General features: G+C 56.5%; 2 protein-coding genes across 4 annotated transcripts in view; both read right to left on the minus strand.

Moving 5' to 3' along the window:
• Positions 1-317: 317 nt before the first annotated feature.
• On the minus strand, positions 318-2502 carry MUSTN1 (musculoskeletal, embryonic nuclear protein 1). Of its 2 annotated transcripts, XM_076008507.1 has the most exons (4): positions 2013-2502; positions 1429-1551; positions 740-872; positions 318-565 (listed from the first exon to the last, which is right to left on the minus strand). In XM_076008507.1, exons 1-4 carry the CDS (start codon positions 2346-2348, stop codon positions 459-461), a joined length of 699 nt encoding a protein of 232 aa, XP_075864622.1. In that variant the 5' UTR covers positions 2349-2502; the 3' UTR covers positions 318-458. The 2 variants fall into 2 exon arrangements, with proteins under 2 accessions (XP_075864622.1, XP_012627030.2); XM_012771576.3 differs by lacking the exon at positions 1429-1551 and having other exon boundaries at positions 2013-2379.
• Positions 2503-4764: 2262 nt separating this feature from the next.
• The window catches only part of STIMATE (STIM activating enhancer), a 53483-nt gene continuing 41326 nt past the window's right edge, over positions 4765-16921 (minus strand). Inside the window, exons 4-8 of one of the 2 annotated variants that reach the window (XM_012771574.3) lie at positions 16028-16149; positions 11469-11581; positions 10370-10447; positions 9480-9629; positions 4765-7760 (exon numbers count right to left, since the gene is read on the minus strand). In XM_012771574.3, the coding sequence (XP_012627028.1) occupies positions 7644-7760; positions 9480-9629; positions 10370-10447; positions 11469-11581; positions 16028-16149 (580 nt within the window). In that variant the 3' untranslated portion in view covers positions 4765-7643. The remainder of the gene's footprint in view (positions 7761-9479; positions 9630-10369; positions 10448-11468; positions 11582-16027; positions 16150-16921) is intronic. The other variant, XM_076008496.1, reaches the window with a different exon arrangement.

The raw sequence follows: 16921 nt of genomic DNA on the forward strand, positions 1-16921 counted from the left end.
TCAAACCCCAAACCCCACCTGCTCCACCCTGAGCAGAGTAACTGTGGGCTGGTTATGGAATAGACTCCAGCTCAGCTCCCCGTCATACAGGAGAAACTGAGGCTCAGCAAAGAGTCTGGTGTGAGACACAGTTCAGCATCGGGTCTCCATGTCCCAGACTCCTTCTAGCATGTGGCATGGCCATGACAGCACCTGTGCTACCCCCGGAGCCCCCCCCCAAACGCCCGGGAAAGGTACAGGACATGCTCCACGCCCCACCCCCCCTCCCTCCCCTGTAGACAGTGGCCGTGGCCAGTGACGAACACACACACTCCAAAGGCTGGGGCCACTCGGGCTTCCTCTTTATTGGTGCTGGAGCAGAGCTGGAGGGGAGAGGGGTGTTCTGGCATAAAAGAGAGTTCTTGGGAAAGGCTCCTGTGTCTAGGTGCTTTGGTGGTGAGGGGCGCGGCACGCACTTCTCAGCCAAAGACGCTCTTGTCGGGTCCCGCTTTGGGCTTCTCGAAGACGGTCTCTGTGCCCGTGCGTGTGCGGCTGAACACGGATGGGGCGGCCGAGCCGGCTTGCTCTGCAGGAGGCGGCAGTCAGCGGCGCAGGCAGCCGCCCCGCCTGGCTTCCGGGAGGGGAGGCCCGTGTCTCGAGCCCCTCTCTGAGCCCAGGAACTCTGGGATCTCAGAAAAAGACCCTTACCACCCCCCCATCTGTGCCCAAGCCCAGCCCCAGCCGACTGCAGCGCACTTACCGCACTCCCGCATGACCTGGTAGGTCTTGGACTTGATCTCCTGGTTCTTGGCCAGGCTCCCTCGAGCCCCCTTCAGGTCCTCCTCCTTCACAGGGGGGCGCTTCTTCTTGATGGGGGCTTCCTGAGTGTCAGCCTTGGAGACCCAGTCTTATCTTACCACTGGAGGCCTTAAGGTGGGAACCCCTTTCCTGCCTCCGTGCCTTGGCCAAGAGCCCTCTTCTCTGCTCACTGAACTCAGGCTGATTCAAGGCCTCACTCCTCTTTCAGGAAGCCTTCCCGACTACACCCCTCCCCTGTGAGTCTGACTTGTCCACCTGCCCTTCCCCCCAGACTGGGAGCCCGTGGGGGCAGTGGCCACTGCGCCTCACACTGATCTGCCTGAGCGTGGCTGGGCACAATGGGCAAAGGGGAAGGAACTGGCTTTGAGGCTGAGCAGTCCTAGGGAACTTGGTCAGTTCCAAGACCGGCTCACTAGACAGCAGAGGGTCCCTTAGGGAATGCCCCTCTCCCAAGTGCCAGTGTTCACTTTGTTTTTGGGGGTGAAAATAGGGTAGACTGGAACCAGATGCCCACAAAATTACACTTGAAAGTCAGCACCCCCCATGACAGTAGGAGGGGGACAGGCTGATCTGTCCCTCCAGTGCTCACCCTACTCCCACGTCCAGGTGCCTGTGGGTCTGTGGCCTTACTCCTTTCTCAGCCCTGGGGACAGGTGCAGGGATTCCTCGCCTCACTGGGGTACCGGCACAGAGCCGTGCGCCCACAGGCATGGCCTCGTGTCCACACACACGCGCACACGCGCATGATATAGCCTGTGTACAAACGTAGGGCCAGATACAGCCTCATGCGGACACACAGCACACACAGCCTCCTGTATACACATATTCACACACACCTCGTGTGTACACCCAGAGAGCCTCACGTACATACGTACACGATACTGCTTCTCGTGCACACACCCACAGAGACAGACACGGCCTCGTACACAACTGCACACGCTGAGCCCTACAAGCAGCTCCCTCACACACGGCACATGCAGGATCTATACAAGCCCCACACACGTTTCTCCCCACCCCTCCTAACAAACCATGAACAGCACCAAAGCCGCGCTGGACGGGGGTTCCCCAGGGCACCCTCCCTCAGCCCGGCTCCCAGGGCCGCGAAGCCTCCTGCCGTGCTTGGAGCTCAGCTCGGGACACAGCTGCCAGCACTGGCAGTGTCCAGGTCCCAACCTCCACTCCCTGGCACCAGCAGGCCCGTGCTGGGCCCCCACCTGGGACATGGCGAGTGCTGTGCAAGCGCTGGCCTCCAAAGGCGCCTCTCCGGCGGCAGCAGCTGGCGAGATCTGAGCGGGGCCAGCCCTCTGGAGCTTATATAGCTGCCTGCCCGTCCTGGAAGCCACCCCCGCGCCGCAGGCTCCCTGATGATGCAGGCCTGCCGCGCTGGCTTCAGAGTTTATTCTCGGAGATGAGAGGGGCTCTCCGAGCACTGCTGCCTGGACAGCTGCTTTGCTCGCAGGCGGGAGGTGCTGGCCCCGTGGGACTGGCTGTGCGTGTTTACGGATGTGGGTCCCGGAATGTGCGACAGTCGGAACTGTTGGAGTGCTCATAGCAGGGTTGGGGCGTTCCTGAGAAAGGGGAGGGCCCTCGCCATCGGACCGCTCCGCTCCGAGGTTGTTTTCCTTTCTCTTCCACCCCTTCCCCTGGACTCCAGGAGAAAGACTTTCCGTCGTTCCAGGGCAGCAGAGCAGAGCTTCCTGTGCTCGTCACTATGACGCATTTGCTCAGCACGATGAGCTGACTGGGCCCTACAGCTACCTCAGAGCGAGGGGCTACCACTGGTTTATTGGCAGGGAAACTGAGGCCAAGGGGAGCTGCTCATGTTTTTGCTGGGGCCCTTTTTCCTCTGGCGGGCTCCCAGTGTAAGTTTAGCAAAGGGACAAAGCGAGGTTGGGGATGAGGGCCAGGAAGGACAGGGAGGAAGCCATGCCCGAGGGCGAGGGCGCCAGTGAGAGGAAGGCAGGGAAGTGTCTCCGCAGAACCTCGGACTGGGCGAGGCTGAGGGGGGACTGGCACTCTACGGAAGGGTTGAGTTGCTGAAAGAGGGAGGGGAGAGTGAAGCCCACACCTGGTATTGAGTTGTGGAGACAAGAACAGCCTGAAGCCTCCCCTGAAAGGTCACTTAGCTCTCCTCTGCTAGAAGCTTCTAACACCCCATCCTCGCAAGGGGACGATCCCCCGGGGCCCAGGGCAGGACAGGAAGCCTGGGGCTGGTGTGGGGAGAGATGTGGGTGGGAGGTCAGGGCCCTGCTAGACCAGACATACCAAGCTCCTTTCAGTTTGTGATGGAGATTATTTTTATCCTTCAAGGCTTAAGGCAGACGGAACCCAGCCAGGCGCTGACATTTGGTTATCCCAAATGCCACTCCACTACTATCATACCTCGGACCCCACCCCGCCCCTCCACCTCCACTCCCGGTGCCAGGAGGCCAACGTGAGGACTGCTAGGCTTGACGGGAGACGAGTGCTGACACGAGGAGTGCCCAGGCCCCTGAACACGGGCCAAGGGCAGGCTGGGCCCCGCCAGGGCCTTCTGCCAGCTCCGGGGGCCGCGCAGCAACTGACGCCACTGTTCCGCCCACAGCTGGCTCCACCCTGGGACATGGGAGGTGCACTCCTCTCCCTCTCCCCAGCACAGCTCCCTCAGGAGGGGACTGGCCTCAGGCCTCATTCCCGAGGAAGTGGAAATGGCAAGAACGTGTCTGGTCTCCGCCCTCAGCAGATTCTGGCTCCCGTCTCTGCCGCGGGGCCACGTAAGGTTCATTCTCACGCTGCTTCCTGAGAAGAACCTTCTAATCCACTGGGAACATTTTTTTGACCCCACTAAGCTGTTTCAATTTCAGACAACACACAACCAACAACCACAAAAGTGATGGTTTTTTTTTTTTTAAAAACCGTAATAAGATGTCAAACTTTATTGTAAACCCCATTACAACGTAAGTACATCATCTTCCCTTTCATTTCAAAAATGTGTTCCCATGAATCGTAACACCCCCCACTGGATGGCAGCTGAAGTGGCCATGGTTTTGCTCACATAGGTCTGACTTCTAATTAACTTCATGGGAAAAAAATCAAATGTAAAGCAACCAAACCAACCAACCAACCCAGGAGCTCAAGTTACTCACGGTAACATGGCAGACCACGAGTCCCTCACCAAAAAACAAAGCCCCTCACAGCTACCGATGCTTCACAGGTGAAACAGAGGGCTATGCACTCTTAGCTACATGCGCGTGAAACTTTAAAAGCCAGCCCCACACCCTCCAACGTGGCTGCCCTGGCTGGTGGGAAGCTCCCGGAGCTGCCTGTCTTGGCCTGGCTGCAAAACGGCCAGTGAGCCGCAGTCTGGAGGGCAGAGCAGGCTGCGAGCTGGGCCCTGTTTCCTGCCAGGGTCCTGGGACAGCTGCTGGATGTGCACTTGGGGCTGCAGCTCACAGGCCTACTCTGCCTAAGGAAGTTACAACTTGGATTTGAGCCTTTTTTATATTTTCCCTGAAGAAAGGGGCACAATAGGTGGCATTAACCCATGACTCCCTGTTGCCAGGGAGAGCACAAGTTAAAGCCTGAGGCAGGAGGCCACCAGCGTGCCTGGGGCTGAGGAGCCACAGACTCTTACCTTGCATGTGTTTTGGCTGAGCGGACTAAGAAGCCACCACCATCCGGGATCTCACCAACATTTCCCCCACGCCCCTTGTCAACATCCCTCTGACAACAAAAGGAAATAACACAACCACCACCTCTTCTGTTCAGATATGACAGTTCTACCTCATCAGCTTATTTCCATTAGTTACAAGAAACTTGTTCATGACCTTGGCTTTCCAAGTTTCCATCATGGGTGGCTTGGCCACGGTCCAGATTGGGACAAATCAGCACACAGTATCCAGTCGGCGGCCCATCATTTCTCATACGCGGGATGCACGCCAGGTGGCTAGGTGAAGAGCTGCACCTCGTAAGGCACCTTGGAGCAGGTGGTGAGGAAACTCATCCTGGGAGGGAGGCAGCTCAGGAGGAAGTCCTGCCCACAGCGCTCTCATGTTTCGTGGGACGAAGCACCACGCAAGAGCTCCGGTGACTGCAGGAGGCACTCCTGGGGGCACAGACTCTCATGCGTATGTGCGTGTGCGTGTGCGTGTTCACACTCATGGGAGGAGGGGAAAGCCAAAAGCAGAGGCCACACTGTCCAACCCCACATATAAGAGGTCCCCTATGCTCAGATTCGCTGTCAGATCTCCGTTCCTGGGTAGCTGGCTACATAGCTGCAGCTCACAGACTAAAGCCCTGTCTGAAAACCAGGCTACAGGGAAAAGCCATCACTCACGAGCTACCTCTGTCCCCAAACCCACTGCTCAGTAGGAACTGGGACAAGCCTTGAAAGCTCTCTCAGCCCTGCTCTCTTTTGGAAACATTAGGAGCCCAAGACTGAAAATGAAGCTCCAATTTTGTGCTCCAGGAAGGCTGAAGAAACACCGCTGCAGGCACGAGCTGTTCAAACAAAACAGCAGGGAGGAATTAGAACTGAGTCAGCATGCCACGAGGAAGAGACTGCCCACCAGGAACATCAGTCCTGGTCATCCCGGATTCGACTCGTATGGCCTCCTGGCTCCAGCTGCTCTTCCCCACTAGGGGAGCGACTGGCGTGGAAAGACTCACCACCACAGCTGGAGGCGAGAAGAGAGTAAACGTGAACAGGAGCAACGTGGACCCGAGATGGAGTCCAGTCTCAGGCGCTGTCCAGCCTGCCCCTCCTCTTGGCCCCAGGCCCATACTGGCAGCGTCTCCTATGCACAGTTATGGTGCCCGCCCCTCTGAGCCCCCTGGCTCTGCACTCCTGGAGGAAGATGGGCTGCAATGCCTCCTGCCCCGGCTTGCCCCAAGTCCAGGACACGAGGGCCAGTGAGAGGCAGAAGACAGGTCAGGGTGGCTGGTTTAATAGCTGGGCTTACATGCCACCATTCAGACCCCATGTGTTTAAGTAAAACACGTTTTTATGTAGGTCTAAAAGAAGGCTCTGGCCGGGCGCGGTGGCTCACGCCTGTAATCCTAGCACTCTGGGAGACCGAGGCGGGCGGATCGTTCGAGCTCAGGAGTTCGAGACCAGTCTGAGCAAGAGCGAGACCCCATCTCTACCAAAACATAGAAAGAAATTAATTGGCCAACTAAAAATATATAGAAGAAATTAGCTGGGCATGGTGGCGCATGCCTGTAGTCCCAGCTACTTGGGAGTCTGAGGCAGGAGGATCGCTTGAGCCCAGGAGTGTGAGGTTGCTGTGAGCTAGGCTGACGCCACGGCACTCACTCTAGCCTGGGCAACAAAGTGAGACTCTGTCTCAAAAAAAAAAAAAAAGAGTAAAAGAAGTCTCTGAGGCTCTGAGTGGTGTCGCTTCCCCTGCACTTGTCTCACTTAAGGCCTGGGTTGTCTCCCTTCCAGCTTGTACCTTAGAAGGGTAGTTTCCTGTTTCTAAACATCCACGCTGCCCGTGGCTTGACAAACCACTGGGCAGCTCTTTCTCCAGCAGGGACATTGCCAGGGTCGGCCCATTCCACCGCCACTCGGCAAACTCCCAAAGCCACGGGGGCCCAGGGCCATGCTGAGGAGTAGGGGCACAGCCTAGAGGCACCTCACCCTGCTTGTGGGTTTAGAGAGCGAGCTTTCTCACGCACACCCATCCAGCCACCTCACAGCTTTGGAGGGGTGAAAGCAGCGTCGCTGTCAGGCAGACGTCCCCCAGACTGCTGTGCAGAGTGAGCAGACGACAGGCACCAGGGCCGCGCGAGGAGCTCCCGGATGTGGGCCCAGAGCTGGCTCTGAGGGCTGCAGCAGCAGGGGCGGGCGACCGACACTGTTCTAGCTAGAGCTCTGCAGGCTCCGCAGAGAGGCGGGGAACACATGGGAGAGTGGGCAGAGACAGCAAAGACACAAAGACCTCTTAGGTTCCTTTCTCGGTCAAGTTTAACCAAGACCTCTGACCTGCCAGCAGACAGACCAAGGAGCTCATGGGCCCTGGGAAGAGCCCGTCCCGTTCCACACCTGTGTCCAGACCAGCTGGCCCATGCTCAGGCCTGACTCCCTCCCTCCCAGGCCATGTGCCGCCTACGGTAGGACACCATCTAGCAATATTCCAAGTGGAAAACTCCTTAATTTTCCCTCCCACCAGCTCACACCCCATGAAAGGCAAACAAACCCATTTCTTTGGGGATTAAAAAGAGTTTTAAATACAATAGTATGAAAATATAACTTAAAAATATAAAAGTCAAACAGCATACGGAAGACTTAAAAATCTCTGTTTTGCCCATTAGTCCCAAAGGTACTTTGTAGGAAATAAACACCTACTCAAAAACCAGTAACACTGCCACGGCTCATAAAACCGGCTCCAAAAATCAATAGTTACAAAAGCCATTTCTAGTAAGAAAGCATTCTGGTTCTGACTTGGTCAATGAGTGACTTTTAGCCCAAATTGCGTCACGTGCTCACATTGCCCACAGCCCAGCGAAAGGGCCCCGCAGTCTGCGTGTGCCTGCCTTCTTCCTCCACGCCACCAGTCGGACGGGGTGGGGCCTCGGGGTCCCTGACAACACTGCTCAGGACAACAACAAACAAACAAAGCTCCTCGCTTGCATATTTGGTCAGTGTTTGTAGTGCAACTGAGTGGGGACCTCCAGGCGCCCGTGGCCCTGCGGGCGCTGGCTCCTCTCCCCTCTCTGCAGGCCACAGTAGTCTGGGGCGGGTAGAGTGGGCAGAGACAGCACGGAGTGGAGGTAGAAGAGGAGGGGCAGAGAGAGGAGGGGAGGATCGACGTGGCCGACCGGGCCATAGACCCGTGGCCCGTCACCCCCAGCAGGGGACTGTGTCATACAGGCAGCCCAAAGCGGTGCTTCTTTTTCTTCACAGGCTTGAGCGGGGTCAGTCTGCGGAGATCCTCCTCCGCGTCGGACTCCTCCATCTCGTCGTCGGCCGAGATCAGGATCTGAGGCGGTGCAGAGGCCTGAGTCACCACCTGCAGGGCCTTCTTCATCCGCCCACCCCAGACAGACCCTGGGCTCCCCAAGGAGGTGGCTATCTTTAGAAGAGGAGAGGGGGACAGGGAGGCCCCTCACACAATGAGACACGTTGGCCCAACACAGATCGCATTGGCTCCAAGGACAGTCACGGGCTACTAAAACCCACGCTGTGTCCACAGACCCCCTTCTTCTGCTAATGCTCCCCACTTCTCATCCAACCTCCAGCGGCAACCAAACCCCTATCGGAGCAAACTCTGCAGGGACCTGCAGCCTAAGGCTATCCTCGGAAACAAAAGCTCAATCTTGGCACATGGAGTCCCGGGTCCTTGAAGTTGCCTTAAACACACAGGAATAAAGCCTCTTCCAAAAGGAAAAGAAAACCTCTGTGAGGCACACACAAGTGGGGCTTCCAGAGCTTTGGAGTGGCTGTTCTGAACCAACCTTGAAACTTCTGAGGACAAAGGGGAGCACTTTGCTTTTCTGAGCCCCGGATGACTCGGCTGTGCAGATGGGTCACCTCGGGCAGACATGTCCATTCCTGACACCTGTGGGGATGCCGCCTGGCTCCTGACACCTCTGAGCACCAGGGAGAGACTGGAGCAGCCCATGTCAGGAGCAAGAGGTCCAGTGCCCACCTGCGCAGGGGTGGCCAGCTCCTTCAGGCACACGGTTGCCCTCGGACTATTCCCTCACAGGGCCTCCCTCCTGCCTCCAGTCAGGCCCTGAGTAAACACTTGCTGCTCTCGAATGCTGGCACGAGCACAGCCCATTGCTCTGCCTGGATCATAAGCACCTTGCCCATCCAGCTCCAACTTTGCCTGTCCTCATTTCTTGTCCCTGGAATATTCTGGAATACACGCCACACTGGCCACAGTGAATTTCTCACTATTACGTAGATGCTAAATCATGAGACCATAAATGGTCTCAGCTCATGAGCTGCTTCTGCCTATAGCACTATTTGTCATTCACCTAATGCTCACCAAACTGTCACATCACAGGCCCTGGCCACATTCTAAGGACATGCCCCTAGAGAAGACAGGGGCTTATCCTCTGTCCTACCCATCTATTCGTCTTCTATAGCTCCCTCCAGGCTGCCCAGGGTCCTCCCGAGTCCTGCTATGCTTCCGTCCCAGAGTGTACGACGAACGTCCATGCGTTCACCTGCACCTCACCTGCAAGTCTCAAGGCCTCCTGGGGGAGCATCAGTCCCAGCCACTTCTGTAGCCCCCCCTCCCCCCCGCAGCACAGCGCCCAGCACACCGGGGACTCCCCAGGGCCTCCCACGAGTGGGCCCCACCTCACCCTGAGGCACGCAGGCCTGGAGCCAGTGCTGCAGGCTGCCGGAGCTCGCAGCCTGGCCAGGGCTGCTGTGCGCTACCTGCATCCTTCCCTGAGCCCCAAACCTCTAGACTCAGGAGACTGGAAAATGAGGGGAGACGAGCTTCCTTCTGTGAAGTCTGGCCACGCCTATGTTTTAGAAGTTTCCAGCTGGTTTAGCTGGGAGCAAGCCGCCGTGGGGCAGGCCCAGCTGGGCGGGGCAGTCTGTGCCCTTGGCTGTTCTCTGGCTCAGACTCTTCCCCCTCCCTCCGACTGGCACCATGACTCAGCACTTGAGCAAAGACCAGGGACCTCCACGGCCAGGGGTGGGATGGCTCAGGCCCCCAAAGAGCCAGGGAGGCTCCTACCTCAGACTCAGACTCCTCGTGGGACGCGGCCCGCCGATAGCGGACCTTGCTCCCGTTCCTTGAGTCCTGGTTGGCTCCCCTTTCTTCTAGCTTAGCTTTCGTCTTCCCTTTTCTCATGAGGAAATTGTCCACTACCCAAAACATCAAAGCCTGTGGGGAAGAAGAGTGCGGGTTACTCTGGGAGAAACCACTTTGCAGAGCAGAGCAGCCCCCAATCTGCCTGTCCCCACCCCCTTCCAGAGCACAAATTCCAGACTACAGAGAGGAAAACCTCATCTAGCCCCTCACTATCTCCCGGAAGCTTAGAGGTTCCCAATCTCTATTTTCTTTGCTTCAGTTTTCTTATCAGAGAACGGGCAAGAAGCTGCCCGCCCTAGTCACTCTGAGGGGTTTTCGCTGTGGTTACAGACGGGACACCTGCGCCGGGGCCCTCCCACAGATCCTACGCGGTGGCGGGCATGCTCGCCATCGTCCGCCTGTCCCGGCTCCTTCACCATCTCTTCTCACGATCTCTAACTTCCAGCCATTGTGCCCACGAGTTTCTCTTTGAGCTCTGTGCTCTGGAATACAGGACTGGGTACACTGGAAGTGATCCTTGTCTACAAGCTGGTGCTGTACAGGGGATGGGACTCTTTGGTGGGAGGGCCCCAGCAGGGAGTACAGACAGAGCTCCCAGGACCCTCCATCCTACGCAGGAGCCCTGGAGCGGGACCTGCCTCTTGAGAAACAATCCCACCATTTCCAGGTCTGGGGTGGGGGCAGGAGGTGCAAATGGTCACACAGAACGACCTGAAGGCTATAAGGTGAGTTTTCTCTCAGACTCAGAGCACTGGAAAGGAACCCTGGCAGGCAGGGCACAAACTGGGGTAAAAAGGCAGCATGGCACTGACGTTGACAAAGAAGGGGACGATCAGCATGACGATGGCCAGTTTCAAGTCTGGGTTTTCAATGGGATTCAACAGGGCCACCTGTGAAGAGAAGTGGACTCAGTGAGGTGGGGAGAGGCCCCCAAGAGAGCGCAGGGTGGGGTGGAGGTGGCCATGCCCTGGGCCCCGAGAGGGAGCTTAGCTTAGACACTGCCCCAGAGCCTGGTGGGAGCAACACCTCTACCTAGTGCTGCCTGGCCCCCCAGATGGGACTGTTAACGAGGGACCCCCTGGGGACCACACTGAGCAGCTGGTGCTCTCATAGCTTTCCCCTCGGTATGGACTTGCAAAGTGCAGTGGGCCTATAGCCACCAAGCCAGAGCAAAGCAATGGCACCGGAGGGCGGAGTGCTGGAGGGGTGAACTCAGGGGACACTCATTGCACTGCAGCAGTGAGGTGCCGCACTACTTTCTAACAGAAATCCTGCACCCCAACCATCCCGAAAAACAACAGCTCTGAAAAGCCTTAGCGTATTTTCTTTAAAAAATAAAACCCAGCCACAAATAAAACCAAAGGGAGGCCAAGATCTGAGCCAATTTCTCTTGTAGGCTTTTGGCTTGTCTCATGTGGGTGTGCAGAGATGAGCCGTGGAGGCTTATCTGCACGGCGCTGGGGCTGGGGGCAGAGGCCAGGGCTTCAGGATGTCGGTGGTCACAAATCATAGAAACTGCCCATGGCGCCAAATAGCTCAGTTAAACCTCTAGCAAAGAGAGGCATGTGAAGAGGTCATTTGCCACTGCAGAAACATTTACAGTTGCAAGGCCTGAAAACTGGCCTGATGGTAAGCAAGCTGAGGGCAGGCACTGTATTTCACCAGGTTTATAGATTCCAAGGCTTAATCTAGAGCAGACATTATATAAATGAAGTGGATGGAGGCTGAGTCAAAGAGGGACAAGTTAATGCTCTTACGAGTAGCTGCCATCGCAGACCAAATCCAGAGTACATTCATGGAGTTAAAACAGAAACAACTGCGGTTTCCCACGAAGGCTGGGGTGCGGGGGGGCTGGGGAAGTGCTGTTTGCTTAGCTCAGCAGGGAGATGTAAAGCAGGGCAAGAGGCAAACCTTTTTCCACTGAAGTATTAACAGGACGATGAAGACGACAGATTTTTCAAAAATCATGATCACGATGTAAAGAGCGCACTGCCCGACCCAGGCTCCACACTGCAGAGGGTCTCCTGCAGGGACAGGCGGTGCTCAGTCACAGGGGGCCGGCATCCCAGCGAAAGCCCCCGCCCACCGCTCCTGAGCCTCACACCCCGCCCATACCCCAGGACCCTGGCTCTAAGGGCGCTTCATGAGCCCCCCAACCGCTAAAAATGACCTCATCCCTGAAAGATAAATGCAGTGTTTTAAATAAAATCAGGAATTAATTTGAAGATACCAAAATGGCCTTTCTTTCAAGAGATTCTAAGATGGAATTAAAAAGCACTAAAGTTAGTAAGTGCTCACTGCTGGAGCTCAGAAAGCTGCTGTCTGCCTGCTGGCAGCAGAAGTTGTGTGAAGCAAGACTGCTATTAGCGTCCGCTGTTGATCCCTGCAGTGACTGCGGTGCTGCCCCCTCCTCCGTCCCTGAGCAGAGTGACTTCTCTGCGCGTCTCCCAGCTCCCCACCTCCCACCCAGACCCCGCTCCCTGGCCGTCCCTGATGCTCTCGCACTGAGAGCAGACATCTTTCTGGACAAATTCAGATTCTGACTGCCCCAACATCCTGGCCAGGGACGAGGAGGAAAGGAGCCCTCAGGGCAAGGGGGTGGGAGTGAAGGGCCCGGGCCTGGCTCTGACAAAGACACATCTGTGACCCCTTACAGTCACCAAGCCTGAGAACCAAGGAACCCAACAGTCCAAGCTGGGGACACTCAGGCCCTGCGCTGTCTCCAGAATGATTCAAAAGGTACTCAGAGGACAGGGACCAGCCCCTGCAGGGAATGATCCTGAGACACGCAGAGCTAGGGTGGGCCTGGGGGCTACACATGCCTCCTCAAAGTGGGAGCCACAGGGAGAGGGGTGTGGGGGAGGCTGCCCGGGGCTCCCCCTGTAAGCTCTGTTAGGATGGCCAGAAGAGGGGGTGGAGGGCAACGTTTCAGGGGAGGCAAAGGCCCTAATCTAGGCTGTGAGAAGAGAATTTGGCTCAAAGAGAAATCTCTAGCTTCTCATTTGGTTCTCCTTTTTCCGTAGCAATCCTATTCAGGCGCCCAGGCTGGAGGCCCCCAGCCCTCCCGAGCCTGCCAGCCGTACGCAGTGCACGCGCAAGTGAATGCCATTACGCAGCTGTAATGGACAGAACAGCATGCATTCCCTTTTCTGGAAAACCCCGGGAGAAGTGTGGAAGAAAGCATGCAGAAACACATCAGTCGCCTCTTCTTTTCTACTTTCACTTAGAGGACAAGAGATGTTTGAGCCAAAAAAGCATTTCAGAAGCACAACCCCTCCTTGCTAGACTGCTAACGGGGTTTTGCAATCCTTTCAGTAAATCGCCTGACCTGAGAAAAGTTCTCACAAACAACAACTGAAAGTATTTGTGAAAAGCGATTATGGTCAAAAACAGTCCGATGGGAAGCACTGGTAGGAAATCTCTCTGACGGGCCTGGTGTGTTTTGGAGGCTGCAGAACACGTGGCACCGCTTATTTACTACTCAAAGGGCGTCTGCCGGCTCCGTGTGCTCACTCCATCTGCTCTTAAATTTTAAGTGACTGACAAAAGAGGAAACTGCTTTTCCTCCTGTCTGCCTCACATTGCTCCAATGGTCTCAGTTTTCTGCTGCATAACTTAACTGCATCTGCTTCTTTTCTCATTTAGATGCTAAAATTCAGAAACGTGGTGAAGAAAGAAAAAAAACACGTGCGACCCCACCATAGGGATCATGTCCCCGGGCGCACCCGGACCGCGCGGCCATGGTGGCTGAGTGCACGTGTGCCAGCATATTTCCTGACTCCTGTTTCGTGTGGGTCTTTCAAACACTCCCCAGGCCTCGTTGTTAAAGGACAGACATGGTGGGTAGGGTTGGTGCGCCCTGCTTCTTACCACAGTTGGACAACCTCGGGTACCTGGGTGTGTTGTTGGTGTTGAATTATTTCCGCAGGAGAACAGGGGCCAAAAGGAGGGAACGTATCTGTGCTGAGAGGGCTTCCAGAAAGCGTTTGGACAGGGACGGGTGGCAAAGCCCAGGTAGCCCGGTGCCCGTGGCACACAGACCTTTTCCCCTCTGCGTGGGAAGGAGGGGCCTGGTCACCAGACTGCAGACACCGGATCACCTGGGTCCGGTCTTGCCCCTCAGGGCTGTGTGGCTGATTTCCCTGAGTCCCATGCTCTTGTTAGCAGCTCATGACTTTTTCCAGGAAGAAAGGAAATTACCTAGAAAACAAGTCCCTCTTCTTCATTTACCTGAGAGAGCTGTGGGGCCGACATCAGTGATCCCCCCAGCCTTTTTGGCACCAGGGACCAGTTTCATAGAAGATAATTTTTCCATGGATGGGTGGGGTGGGGGGGCTCTATGGCCCAGTCCCTAACAGGCCTTGGACTGATACTACCCACAGCCTGGGGACAGGGACTGCAGGCCTTCAGGGGATTAAGGCCTCAAATGGTTATGGCCTCAGCAGGTTAACAGTTCTGGGAGGTAGAATAACATTCCTGCAAAGAAGCCTACATCTGAATCCTCGGGATACTTGAGTGTGTAATGCTACATAGCAAAGAGGGAACTGTGGCTGCGAATGGAATTAAAGTTGCTCATCACCTGACTGTAAGATAGGAAAAGCATTTAGAGTGTTCAGGTGGGGCCAATGTAACCACAGGAGACTTTAAGGTGGAAGGAGGCAGTGGGAAGGCAGAGCAATGCGATGTGTGCTGCTGTGAGGGCCACAAGCCAAGGCATGCAGGTGGCCTCTGGAGGCCGTGGAGTGCCGAGACAACCTCCCAGGGCCTCCAGAAGCCATCCCTACTGGCACCGTGAGTTTACCTGTGACAACCATGTCGAATTCTAAGTGAAGGAACTGTAAGGTAATCGATTTGTGTTGTTTTGAGCAGACGTTTGTAGTAATTTGTTACAGAGCAACAGAAAATAACAAATTGTCACAAACAGTAAACAACAGGTGGCAGGCAGATCCACCTTAGCACTGGTCAGCTCCAGTTGAGCTGATCCTTCCCCAAAGGGATCTCGACAGCAAAGGAGCAGTTGTGAGCACTGTTCCCGGAGGTGGTAGAGGGGTCGGGTGTCCTGGTGCAGCTGGCACGACGCTCCCCTAACCACTGGCTGGGTGAGCCTCTACGTCACTTAACTCCTCTGAGTGCCTGCTCTATAAATGAAGATGATGCCGTGCTGGTCCACAGGTGCTGTGGGCCGTTTCTGTCCTGCAGGCTGAAGAACGGGTGACTCGGAGCTTCTCAAAGCCTTCCCTGGAGCCCAGCAGGCTCACGCTGTGTGCTGGACACTATCTTAAGTCAGTGACTCATCGGGCATCAAGTGACGCGACTAAGAAAAGCCCTCCCTGAGTTCATCTCCCCTCAATGGAGACAAACAATTACTTAAGACTTCTAGAAATACCCAAGGCACTCACAGCTAGCTCCCCTTTTAAACTGTCAGGCCCCTGTGGATCTTCAGCGATCTAGGAGTGAGTGGCCCTCGGGCCCAGAGCCATGAGCTCTTTGGTAGGCGTGGGCAGGAAAGGAGAGAGGGGATCCAGAATTCCATCTGCACTCCCTCCCTCTTGTCCCATGTGCCCCTCTCGTGGCAAAGGCTCCACTGCTACTGCTCCAACTGCGAGGAGGAGCGCCTGCTTGTGGACAGTGGGGGCCAGCTGTGAAGGTGGGAAAGAGCTGATGTCACCCCTTAACCCTGTCCTGAAACCGCAGAGGGCAGTGAGGGCCTGAAGAGGCACCCCTCACCAGCAGCCCCTGTTGAGGCCACATCCAGCTATTTCTCTCACTTTCTCATACAGCTTCCTACCTAAGCTGTGTCCCAGTGGGGTCTGAGATGGGAGCCGGTCACAGCCCTGCCAGCATCCACAGTCATCTGTTTCAAGCCGTGTCTCTGAGTGAGGATGAACCTCGTGTCCCTGGTGACTGGTACATACCAGATTCTGGGCTGGGGTGAGCCTGCAGTTGGGAGACAGTAAGGCAACTTGGTCCCCGAGGGGATGCACCTGCCAGTACTGGCTGTGTGAGTTCTACTCTGCCAACAGAATGGCCCAGTGACAGGACAAGCACAAATGTGCAGCAAAGAGAGGGGCAGAGCTTGCACCTCTACACAGTAAGAATTGTCCCCATCCCTCTAATGTGGTGGGCAGGTGCTGTGGGCTCTACAGGAAGCCTGGCAGAATGATGTGGCCTTGTGGCCCTGTGGGTGGGACCACTGGTGCCCTCTGGTGGAAGGGGCAAATGTCTGGCCTCCTTCCAAGTCTAGTGTCTCCTGGGTCCCGCCACCTTCCCTGCCACAGTGAAGCGGGCACCCATGCCCGCAGGTGCCCGCCAGGTGTGCTCAGGCCCCAAAACCAGCCCCATCACCAGCTGGAGACTGCTGCCAGCTCCTGAGCCTTTTCTGGAACCATGTGTGTGGCGGGTTGCACGGGGCAAGGAGCGGACCTCCCCGCAGCCCCGCCGCACCCCGTCCAGTGCCCGCCGCACGTTACCATATTCGCCAAAGCGCAGGGACTCCCACTGCTGCCACTCCACCAGCACGCTGACGGCACGCACCCCCACGTAGATGAGCAGCATGCCCACGGTGGCGTCCAGGAGGAAGTTGATGAGGTACCTGCGAGGGGAGGGCACACCAGCACTGTCAGTGGCGCCCACCAAGGCTGGGGCCAAGGCTGACGCAGCCTGGCCGGAGAGGGGCCGACTGGCCTTGTTGGGGGCTGGCCGCTTCAAGGTGCCCATGCGGCTCTCCTGCCCCTCAGCTAACCGGGAGTCAAATGACTTGAGGGTGGAGGAGGGACAAAGGAACTTAAAAACCTTCGAGTGTTCCTGCCAGGCAAAGGTTCAAACAAGACAGAGTACCTGCAAGCAGCCAAGGAAATCAACAGGAAAACAGAACATAACTGGCGACAGACAGATCCACCCAGTGTCCTGTGCACTCCCTGAGGGCGCGGCTCACGCAAGGACCCCGGCAATGCTCTGCACCCGGGCACGGCAGGAAAGTGTTCTCTGGGGTTTCTTAGAAGAGGAGGGCAGAGCCACATGCCCTTCACTCACCTCCACCTGGAGTCCAGCGCAAATACTATTCTACTTTAAAAAGACAGCTTTATTCCCCTCAGGACAAGGCAAGACGGCGGGAGGAAGGGGAGGGCACGCCTACACTGACCACGTGTCCTTGCGAGGTCTGTTCCATCTGTCTGGCACGACCTTTTCCCTCACCACCCGCCCTCTCGTGAGGGCCTTGCACCGACCCACCCAGACCCATGGCAGACTAGGTCACTGGGTCAGGTCCTGACCCTCTGTGCCACCACACGGCTCTGAAATCCTTGCAGGTAAGCTTCAAGACACCAGGAGACCTGGCCACGGCAGCTTTTGAGTTGCTGAGGCTT

Source organism: Microcebus murinus, chromosome 1, assembly GCF_040939455.1.
Source record: "Microcebus murinus isolate Inina chromosome 1, M.murinus_Inina_mat1.0, whole genome shotgun sequence".
Lineage (NCBI taxonomy): Eukaryota > Metazoa > Chordata > Mammalia > Primates > Cheirogaleidae > Microcebus > Microcebus murinus.

What these genes read in the sequence shown, in the direction of transcription:
- MUSTN1 (XM_076008507.1), bottom strand. Translation starts at nt 2,348, where the DNA reads ATGAGCACTCCAACAGTTCCGACTGTCGCACATTCCGGGACCCACATC. An exon ending in CAGCACTCGCCATGTCCCAG is followed by an intron (nt 1,552 to 2,012) that starts GTGGGGGCCCAG and finishes GTTTGTACACAG; the next exon opens with GCTATATCATGCGCGTGTGC. An exon ending in CCAGGTCATGCGGGAGTGCG is followed by an intron (nt 566 to 739) that starts GTAAGTGCGCTG and finishes CGCCTCCTGCAG; the next exon opens with AGCAAGCCGGCTCGGCCGCC.